Consider the following 11,944-nt stretch of genomic DNA (forward strand, 5'->3'; position numbering starts at 1 on the left):
ATTCCTCCTCCAAAATTATAGAAATATTTGTCCCTAATTTATTTAATATGTTATGGGGTAAAATCTTGTTTTGTTTTTGTTATTTGTCTATATTTAAATCATAGCTTTTTTTTTTTAACTCCTGGAATTTATTTGAATCTGATAGTGATGTAGGGAATTGTTTTTTTTAATTCTTTTTAAAACTATTTTTAAGCATCTTTTTTTTTTTAGAGCATTTTTAGGTTTACAGTAGAATCGAGATTAAGGTACAGTGATTTCCCATATAACCCCTTTCCTCACACATGCACTCTCTCCCCCATTATTAACATCACTGACCAGAACAGTGCATTTTTCACTAAGGATGAACACTGACATCATAATCACCCAAAGTCTACAATTTACATTAGGGCTCACTCTTGTTATTGCACATTTAGTGAGTTTGGACAAATGTATAATGACATGTGCCTATCATTATATTATCATACAGTATCATATAGTATCATAGTTTCTTCACTACTCTAACAATACTCTGTGCTCTGCCAGTCATCTTTCTCCCTATGCCCCCAAATCTCATCACAGTCAACCACTGATCTTTTCATGATCATCATAAGTTTGTCTTTCTAGAATGTCATAGAGTTAGAATAATACACTATGTAGTCTTTTCAGATTGGCTTTATCACTTAGTAATATGCACTTACGTTTTCTCCATGTCTTTTCATGGCTCAATAGCTCATTTCTTTTTAGCTCTAAATATTCTATTATCTGAATGTGCCACAATTTATTTATTCATTCACCTACTGAAAGAGGGAGTTATTTTTTATTCTAAATGGATAGCCCCACGTTGGTTTGATTCGTCATCTTTTTCATGTTTCATATTCCCTTATGTACATGGTCTTATTTCTGAAATGTATTCTGTTTTACTGGCCTGTCTACTCCCACACCAATACAAAATATGCTAATTTCAGGATATTTTATGAACTTTTTGAATTATGGTTTTGTTCTATTATCTTATTGTGAAGTTACATATAAGAAAAGTATTAATGTTTGTACATTTTTAACAGGACAACCTTCTGAACTTTATTGTTTATAGTCTTTTATAGAATTGAATTAATACTTTTAACAGAGCACTTCTCAACACTAGTTTCTCAGTTGTTGGGATTTGTTACTCAAAAAAAGGGAGAAGGGAGGTTTTGTTGCCAAAGAAGATGAGAAATTTGTGATTGAATAAAGCCATTTATATACTATTGTGCCCTGTTGATATACGAAAAGAGGGTATGGCAAAAAGCATTTCCATAAATTATTTGATCATGAATCTGTTGTTTCTTTTTGGTAAAGGATCTCAAAATACTAGTATTCTAAAGAATATGATTTTTTTGGTTCTCTGCAGCACATGGATATATAATTTAAAAATATTATGTCAGTTAATACACTCCTAATACATACAGTTTCCCTCAATTAATATAAAATACCCATGCTCAGCATAGAACTATGATTTGTGCATTTTTGGAGAGCAATTCTAACATTTTTCTGTATAAAACTTGGTGTTTCTGTTTAAAAAGGGAAGATGCCTCAATATCAAGAACCACTCAGTGAAATCAAAGATAACCTTCACAGCAAATGTCCAGGCTAAAAGAAAATGATACAGGAAAAAAAAATTCAAACAGTGTGATAAACTTGAGCACTTTGTATATCCTTTACCCTACTCTATGGCTGTTCTTTATTCATTCACCTAACTTTCGTCCCTCCATCCCCTGTGTGGGAGGCCCAGATGGAGAACATTTATTACAGTCACTAGGCGGATTGGCAAACCCTGTCTCTTGCATTCACCACCACATAAGCTGTACTTTTCTCCGTAGGCGGTGAACGGAAGGCAACTCAACAAAGGAACAAACTGTCTACTCCTACTGCCAAAGCCTGAAATCAAGGAGCCCACACAAAAAGATAAGATAAAACTAAACTAAAAAATAAAATAAAATAGAGACTACAATAATGGAAATCATCAACATCAGTTTCGATAGTAGCAATATTAACAAATTATGGTGGTACATCCATACGATGGAGTATTCTAAATATATTAAAGATCCTGTTTCCATAAAAACATCAGGATATGGGGGAAACTCACAATATAATGTTAAATGAAAAAGCTGAGTGCACAACTGTACATAAAACTGTATGCATATTAGAGGAAAAACACTGAAAGAATACAATCTGAGGTTAGTAGTGTTGGAATCGTAGGGGTTTTTCCTTTATTCTTCTCTATTTCTTCTTCATCTTAGAAGTATTTTACAATGACTATGTACTCTTGTCATAAGAAGAGAAGATTTTTTAAATTTTTAATAAAAGAACATTAAGCAGCCCCACTTTTCCATTTTAAAACTGGGATTACAACTGCAAAAACCTAAAGCATACAGCTCTACATGAATGGCAACGAAGTCTTCAGCAAAGACAAAATACCAAACTTTTTTTTTAAAGTGCTATATTATCCACAGTAAGCCTAAGTAGTATTTTAAACTATAGTTTAAATTTAACCAAAAGGAGTTTAATACTAGTAAATTATTTTTTAATCTACCTTAGACTTCTGTCTCCAATATTCTAGCATAATGAGTACGGTATTTGGTATTTTCATTATTTTTTAAAGTATGGTTTTAAGTAATGTCATATAAGCTATTATACTATTTCTTTTGTCTTTAGATGAGTGTCTCTTTCCTTAGCTAGAACGTATTTGGGATTTAAAGTTGATTCAGTGACTGTTTTAAGTACAACTAAATCATAATAACTGAAAAGACATGAAACAATATATATAGGAGGGATGACACCCATAAATGAGAAGAAAAACAGGCTTCTAGATCAAAAAAACTAATTACTGAAAAAATTACAAATACACAAATAGAAGTAAAGGAATATACAAACAATTCTTGCTTTTAAAATAAAAAGTTCTATATGGCATTGCATCTGCTTCCTTGGTCATCCACCTCCCCATACAATCATCCATTCACGATATAAATAATACTAATGTCTGCAACTAGAAGACATTGCCCTGTGGCCAAACCTATTTCATGCTTCAAGACAAATAGAAATGATTTTGTAATAAATGAATTTAAATTGACATTTTTTAAGCATGTAAAGTTGATTCTATTTAAGCCTCCTTTACTCAAATCTCACGCCCTCCCCAAAAAGATCTATGAACACATGAAAAATAAAATAAATAAAATAGCCCTGCTTTACCTTCCATAATTACAAATGGCCCTCCCTTACTCTAGAAAAAGAATCTTTCTTGCGTTGCTAACACTTCTCATGAGAAAACTTCTCATAAACTAAAAACAAGCTGAATTCTGTACATTCTAGTGCCCTCAAAGACAAATATTAGACCAGTAAAACTTACCAGATTAGTGACACATGACTTTAAACAGCTGTTTAAAACTGTACACTGAACCACAGAAATCCATATGCAGCCAAGAGTCGCAAAACTGACGAGTTTCAGGATAAGCCAGTAAATATTCTTCATCACTTCACCAACGGCGGATTTTTACATGACCATTCTCATTTCCTCCATTTCGCTATATAAATTCTTTGGGTTTCATCACTTGGGTTGCAAGAGTGGTTGGTGGATTTTTTTAAAGTAATCTTTAGACCATTTCATTTAGACTTCTGAATCCAAGATACCTTGTAACATGAACATAACAGTTATTTCATAACTTAGCTTTTTCTTACTCCCATAAAGAAAATCACCTGCTGACTGAAGATTGGGTCTTAGAAGAGCGCTTCACATGGAAAGTAAACAAAGTGAAAACGCAAATTGCATTTCAGCAAGCATGTGACACGTGCACAGCCTGAAACTCGAATGCTTTGGTGGATCATCCACTTCGCTTTCTTAAGGTTGGTTCAGCTATGCAGAAATTTGGATTTTGACCATCTATACTTTAGCAAACAGTGACATTACATTATTATTATAAAGAATTATCAGAAAACTGGAAGTGCCTAAATCAAATGATGCAGCAGAAAGGAAAAATGGAACCCCTTGAAACCAAATGTGTACTTTAAAATTAAAAAGCAAACAAGGCTGGAATTCATAGACAAATATTCTGAGGGTGAATTAAAAACGAGGAAGTTTGTTAGAGTGCTTTTAGAAGTTCGCTACATATTAACTAAAATGCTGCCTTATCGTGTCTATTGAGACAGAGAGCTGAAATTAGCCACCACAGAAGCCAAAGATATGCACAAGTGTAGCTATCTTGAGAAGGAAATATTGTACAAATTTCAATTATCTTAGCATCAAGATAAAGTTAAGCTGAAACCTAAAACAAAGAATTTGTAATCTGCAAGGTACAAAAGTGTCACACTGGAATAACTACTTTTTTAGATTGCTGAGGCTTAACTCTTTAAGGCCAGATATTTTTGTGTTGGTGCTCTTTCTTATGACAGTCTAAAGTATCAAATGAACTTTCTTTTCTTCTTAAGTAAATTATACTAATGTAACAAACCTTTTTTGAAAGGCATGAGGTTCTCATTATGAGCAGTGTGTGCATTAGTTTTTGTTTTGAGCTAAAGGTCCTTTAGTAAATGTTGACAAAACTGGTGTACAACATAAAGATGAATGGCACAGACTCCAGAATTGACACCTAAAACTTATTTTCTTGAAAAAAATTTCCACTCTCCACTTGCTCTTTGTTCATTTTCTGCATTTCATGGATGTAGATAAAGAATATGCAATGATTCAATTTCTTGGTCAGAGAAACACGGTCCTCTTTCTACAAAATACACTTTTAAATCAGAGAATAAATTATCTTGCCTAAGGGATTTTCTCATCTCAATGAAATTTATCTTCTTCACTGTGCTACCAGTGCCTTTCCCCTTATAAGCACAAATGATATTTGTAACTTTTACTTCACTAAGAAAGTGGACCATTAAGTACTTCCTTGAAAACTGAAGTACATTCTTTTATTTTACTTGATTTAACTTTATTGTAAGGTGTGAAAAAGAAATATCCTTCCAAATTCAAGATTTCGTGCTTATTTTGGTTTTTGGAATTTAACCAGTGCATAGAGTTACACTGGTGAGAAATAGAGTGTGTTCAAAGATATTGTTGCAGAATTACTTATGTCAGCAAAAGATTAAAAACAACCTAAAAGCCCAATAATATAATACTGGATCAATCAATTCACATTATTTCTCCAGGTGACTTGTCTACATGGGCTTGTTTGGACTTCATAGTATATGGTCTCCAGGCAGTTAGATCGCTTACATGGCTGCTTAGAGCACTGGTGAAAGTGTCCCAGTGTTAAGCTTTACTGACTTTTACAATTCTGCTTTAAAAACCATGTAGTTATTTTTGCAGCATTTAATTGATTCCAAGAGTTACAAAACCGCCCAAATTCAAGGAGAGGGGAATTAGACCCTACCCTCTTGATGTGGAAATGGGAAGTTCTAGGTCATGTAGGCTAGAAGAAATTGTTGCACCACCTTTGGAATATACAACCTGCCATCATATAGGCAGCCATCTTTTGCATAGTTCTGAAATGCAGAAATTTTAGTTACCACAGTAGAAACAATACCAGTCCTTGCACAATACAGTTCAAACTTCAGATACCACAATATAGTAACCTCAATTGTATTAAGTGCAAACTTCTCTGCTTTCTCTGTAGTCCACAGTAACAAATGCACATCAAGATCAGAGACCAAGCCTGTCATTTCTTTCAAAATTTTTCATTGATGGTCAATCACTGCACATGTTGTTCAGTTCTTTCACAGACAGCAAAGCATGTAGTTGTTGCCTCCTTGGCTCCCAGTGCAAAATCCACAGGATATTTTACAAAATAAAGTTTAGAAATTTGAATCAGATGTAAATGGAGGATTTGATGCCAAAAGTAAAAATAACAAAAGCAAAATAAACAAGTAAGACTACATCAATCTAAAAAGCTTCAGTACAGCCAATGAACCCATGAACAAAATGAAAAGGCAATCTACACAATGGGAAAAAATATTTGCAAATCATAAATCTGATAAGGAGTTAATATTCAAATGTATAAAGAACTCATACAACTCAATAGCAATAAAATAATAATCTGATTAAAATATGGGCTGAGGAACTGAACAGATATTTTTCTAAAGAAGACATACAAATGCCCAACAGGTACATGAAAATATGCCAACATCACTATTATCAGGGAAATGCCAATCAAAACCTCCACAAGCTATCACCTCACACTTACCACAATGGGTATTATCAAAAAGACAAGAAATAATGAGTGTTGGCAAGGACATGGAGAAGAGGGAATCCTTGTGCACTGTTGGTGGTAATGTAAGTTGATATAGCAATTATGGAAAACAGTATGGTAGTTCCTTAAAAAATTAAACATAGAACTATCATATGATTCAGCAATTCCACTTCTGGTTGTTTATTCAAAGGAAATGAAAACACTAACTTGAAGAAATATCTGTGCCCCCATGTTCACTGCAGTATTACTTACAATAGCCAAGACACGGAAGCAACCTAAGTGACCATTAACAGATGAATGGATAAAGAAATGAATATGTAAATGTATAAAATGGAATTATTCATCCATAAAAAAAGAAGGAAATCCTGCCATCTGCAAAAACATGAATAAACCTGAGGAGTTATGCTGAGTGAAATAAGTCAGAGAAAGGCAAATACTGTATGATCTCATTTACATATGGAATCTAAAAAAACAATCAAACTCATAGATATAGAGAACAGATTAGTGGTTGCCAGAGGCAGGGGTTGCAGGGTTGGCGATATGGGTAAAAGTGATCAAAAGGTACAAACTTCCAGTTATAAGATAAATAAGTCCTAGGGATGTAATGTACAGTATAGCAACTATTGTTAACAATGCTGTGTTGTATATTTCAAAGTTGCTACGAGAATAGATCTTAAAATTTCTTATCACAAGAAAAAAAATGTGTAACTGTGTGTAGTGTTGGATATTAACTTAACTTACTGTGGTAATCGTCATGTAATATATACATATATCAACCATTATGTTGTACACCCAAAACTAATAAAATGTTACATGTCAGTTATATCTCAATCAGAAAAGAAATGTAAATGGAGTCTTTGAAGAAATAGCTGATCATGAGAATGTTGATACTGCTACTGTTCGACAGACTCTAGGTATGCAGCAAGAGAAAGTTCAAGAAGGTAAATTTATTGACATAAATGAGGAAAAGTGGTTGTGATAAAAAGGAAGATGTCTCAAAGGAAGTGACATGGGCAAAAAAAACTTCCTAGTAAAGTACCTCTTGGAAATATTTCACAACATTGAAAATGCAAAAGATAAAATGTTTGCCCCGATCCAAACAGGAGTAAGCAGTTTGCCAAGGCATAGAAAAGAGGCTCTGTCTGAATTAAGTTGTAGGATGAGAAGATTCCAAGGAACAGTCAATTTTTCTCTCTCATTATTGAGATCACAGTGTACGGTTTCATCTTACACAGTCATTGTTATGATCTTGCACTATCCTGTAAAACAAGGATTTCCTGTATAGTAAGTCCCATGGATGGGGAGGTATGGCAACTGTGGTTGTCTCCTCAAGAGAGAAAGAGAAAGATTTATTCTTCACTGACTATCTATATGTAATATCTGAATTTTGTACCACGTGCGCATATTACAGATTCAAAAACATTTTTAAATAATAATGTTTAAATTATTCTGCACAAGGATTTGAAAGTATAACTTACAAGCCTCCAAGTTCATCTCAAATTAGAATGGGATACACTAAATATATGATAAGAGTTCAGACTAAACAAGTTCCTCCAAAGTGTCTTTGAACAAAATTTCAGATACACATATTAAAATTTTTATCCAAACAAGTAAGACTGAAACACCTGTAAAATCCCTTATAATAGATCAACTTTCCCAAGGATGAATTCCGCAATTGAGTCACATTCTAAAGCAATGGCCTGGATCCTAGATTGAATCAGTGAGGCAACCCTGTAAAAAGAGAAATTGTCAAAATGTTCCCATGTTCTAATACTGCTTCAATAGAATGAGCTTTACAATTGGTTGGCAATAGAATAGATTTAATATGATCAAATATATCTGAGTTCTGAAATTATATGTATTGAAAATATAAAATGTACTTCCTCTAACTCCATTGCACTCTATCAACATCATATAACTAACTACAGGAAAACGAAAATTTACTGTTATCAAAAAAGAGTCCCAAACAAGGACTTTTTATACCAATAAGCTGGCTGGAGGGGGGTCATGTCAATCAATATTCAAGGCCTAAGAATTTGCCATGCGAACAAATTCTTACTCAAGCATATACCCCTGCCATCATCTCTTACTGTTTTATCAGGCCCGCTAGAAGCCTGATCATTGTCTACCACAGCACCTAGCTAAACCTTGAAAATGGCCAAAGACTGATACACTGGTCACCACTGGGGCAATAATTATTTCTCTAGTGGGATATTTGGTGACATGGATCAAGGGAGCATTGTCCCCCAATTAACTTCCTTGTATCCAGTGCATCTCACCTTCCTGACTCAGGGAAGGGACAGTGCTAAAGGATGCAAAGAAGAAAAATATTAAATAATTAGTTTCTTGAGCTTCAAAAGCCAAGGTCCCAGCCTAGAGCAACAGAAGCTAAAAACACCAACAAAAGTACAGTTTCTCGTCTATAATTTGTTTTTGCTACATTATTATCATAGTCAATTTTTATGTGAGCCTGGGATGTTGCTGGTTGAAATGCACAAGTGGGTTATTTGACATTCTTGTTCTCGGCAGTCCTTCCCTGGGGCTCGAAGATGGAAATGAGATCTCTTCACTGCATGCCTTTAGCTTGGTGTAACAAAAGACAAGATCACAATATAAGGGCAGAATTTATGGTCTTTTCGTTTCTTCTCACATATTTACCTCTGATTGCTCAGGCGATATACATAACAGTTATTAAAAAAACAGCCCAATGAAGAGTTTTTAATAGGTTGAGGGAATTAATGCTGTGCTATTAGGTAGAAAGAAGTATATTTATACTTCTGAATATTTATATACTAAGACTGGTCTCAGTTATGTAAAATAGAAAAAATTGGATAGAAATACACTAACTAAAGTATCTTTCTTTGAGTGGTATTCTTTTTTAAAAAAATCTGATTCTTGATAATTTTCTCTATGTCACATGTTGTCTAGGATACACTACAATAAGCACATATTACTTTTATTACAGTCTTTAGACGGCAATTTCACAGCTAAAAATGATTGAATTTCATAGCAACTGCCCTGTCTGTCTCCCTGAGTCCCTGCACCCATGGCCCCCAACTTCTCACAGGTGAACTGACTCACACATGCTCCCAGGTCTGGGCTCTCAATCCTACCAATGGCCAGAATTTAAGGCACCCTCATTTCATTCCCTCAGGTGAAGACTGCACTGAGTCAAATTTGCTGTATTTTTCACTTCAATCTGTGACTCATGACCATTTACTGAGTTTTTGCACAGAGTAAGTGGTTCCATAAACTTCTGCTAGACATCTCTAAATTTGTATCTTTACAAATAATCTGCTCCTTGACACCTGGGTCCCATGCCCTGGCTGCTGGCTGAACTTTCTCCAGTCAGATAAACTAGCCCTGAGGTGCATACTTGTCTTCCACTTGCTGGCACCACTATGGTTTGTCCACAGTTTTTGGACAACCTACACCACCCAGTGCTTCCCAGGAACCCAGTGCCTTCTTAATTCCTGTTACTAACAAAAGCATTGCTTTTTATTTGTTAATTCTCCCAAGTATCTGCTTTTTTGACCCTTTTAAATCTAAGTGTAGACTAAAAGACACAATGCCTTCATGGAAGATATTTCCAGAGATTGAAACCAAATATTAGGTGACCATTTAAACATTTTACCTAAAGCTACCCCTGAAGTGAAAACTGCTTTAGTAATAAAGTTAAGAGGTTTTCGACAGCAAAGTCAGGCTCCTGAACCTTTTCACCTCCTCCCAGCCTTCAGACATAAAGGAACCAGAGTCTACAAAAGAGTTTTCAATGTTCTCCTCCCTCAAGAGTGCCCTCAACCTTTGTTCTTACTGCAGTTTGTCTACCACCATCCCCAGGCATTGAGACTCAAGTACCATGTTGCACAGCATCACCAATGACCTTGCAGATGTCCCACACGCATCACCACCACCACCACCCTTCTGGGCCAGAATTGCTGCCATTTCAAACCTTTACTCCAGGCATGAAATCTATGAACAGAAAAAAAGAAAGCAACTACCCAAGGCCAGATGATGGGCTGAGGGACAGAAAGCATAGATGGAGTTTGCTCAGACAGAGAACCTCGATGGGAGATGGGAGCAGCTGAGGGAGCCAGAGACTTTGAGCCATGAGAACCAAGCCCCAGGACTTTGGTCTTTCAATGAAATCATATACTTTAAGAAATGTGTGATCATAACTATAATTATTAAGCTGTGAATGACATGGGAAAAACTCTAACATTGGCCTTATTACAGATACTGAGAAATCAATTTTGTAAAAAAAGAAACCCTGCTAATAACTAATTATATAATTTATGAATGTTTACCATTTATGACAAATTAGTTTGAGCACAAACCAATTAGCTTTGAATATTGCTTCAGACTTAAAAATTAAAATGTCCTTTCTAGGGTATATCAAAGTTTACCTAGGAAAGAGAATAATGGGAATCTTTCAGATTTCTTTGCTTCAAAAATTATTGCAGTGTTAAGGTGAGATTCTTGGTAAACTAAGAAATGATTCTTGACCCTTAACATGTCTGGAGAGTTTATTAGATGCTAGACATGGTATTGGGTTTCAATGTACTTTCTCTTAACCCCCACAGCAGGTCTCTCAACACCAAAGCCCTCACCTTTTCTGTCTTCTGGAAAGAGTATAGCAATTAGAACACGGGCTCCCATATTAGCCTATATCCAATCCTGGCTACACCTATGAGCTAAGTGGCCTTGGGAGTTATATAAGTTCTGCCTGCCTCAATTTCCGTATCTGTAAATGGAGATAATAACAGATTCAATCTCAAAGTTTTACTACCTATGCCACACGGTAAGTTCTTAATAAATTTTTGTCACATTTAAGGAATTTGTCACTTTAACTATTTGAGTTGTTCCAATGAGAAGTTAAATTAGTCATAATGATTTGTTGAATGAATATTCAATAGTTATTGAGTGCCTAATATGTGACAAAAATCATGCAAGGCACTGTGAAGACAACAGTGAACTAAACCATTAAAAATACTTGTCCTCATATAAGCAGGGGCCAGAGGAAGACAAAAACAACATAAACAGGTAAAACATGTACTAAATTATTATATGGTAATAAGTTCATAGAGGAAAAAGGACAGGCACATGGAGATAAAGGGCTAAATCTGCAGATTGCTATTTTAGATATTACAACATTATGTAAACACTACATAATTTTGTTTATTAATAATCGATATAGTATGCTTTTAATTGGAATAGTGAACTAGTCTTTGTTAATATAACGAGGTTATCTGCTCGCAAACTTAAAATATTTACACAAACATTGTTTTCTTTAGCTGCTTATATTTAATAAAAAGTTTTCTTAGTCTCTCTCACATACTTTCAACAAGAACAGTTTGACCACTTACAACTAAAGATCATGAGTGAGAACAAAGTGTTCCTTTTAGAAGTTCTTATTGCTATAGTGATAATAGATATACTATTTAGAAGAACTAGGAAACCATGACTTCAGATTTAGCAAGGATTTGCATTTCTTTATTTGCAACTATTGAATTTGCAGATATTGCAACATATATGTTAAAGTTTCCAATAGTGTCCTTTGCTCCAAAGAAACTTTACAATGCAAAATGGTTACAAAACTCCTCTAAAACAAGGGTTTACAGTAACATAACTTTACATTTAAAATGATATTTATTTAAATAGCATTTGAATATTTATATTATTATATGTTTTAAATATTAAAAATATTTTAATTAAATATTATTAAAATATAATCGATATTTTATTCATTA

The 11,944-nt window shown here is 34.3% G+C and overlaps 1 protein-coding gene across 9 annotated transcripts in view; it reads right to left on the minus strand.

The window, feature by feature from the left end:
• ROS1 (ROS proto-oncogene 1, receptor tyrosine kinase) overlaps positions 1-11,944 on the minus strand; it is a 127,945-nt gene that overhangs the window by 93,284 nt on the left and 22,717 nt on the right. For 8 of the 9 annotated variants that reach the window (XM_015600139.2, XM_025042432.1, XM_015600142.2 and 5 more), the window contains one exon: positions 3,362-3,642. The exons of the other annotated variant lie outside the window; for it this stretch is intronic. In XM_015600139.2, coding sequence (XP_015455625.1) covers positions 3,362-3,484 — 123 coding nt within the window. In that variant the 5' untranslated portion in view covers positions 3,485-3,642. The remainder of the gene's footprint in view (positions 1-3,361; positions 3,643-11,944) is intronic. 9 annotated transcript variants of the gene reach the window in all.

This window comes from Pteropus alecto, unplaced genomic scaffold (genome assembly GCF_000325575.1).
Source record: "Pteropus alecto unplaced genomic scaffold, ASM32557v1 scaffold79, whole genome shotgun sequence".
Taxonomy (NCBI): domain Eukaryota; kingdom Metazoa; phylum Chordata; class Mammalia; order Chiroptera; family Pteropodidae; genus Pteropus; species Pteropus alecto.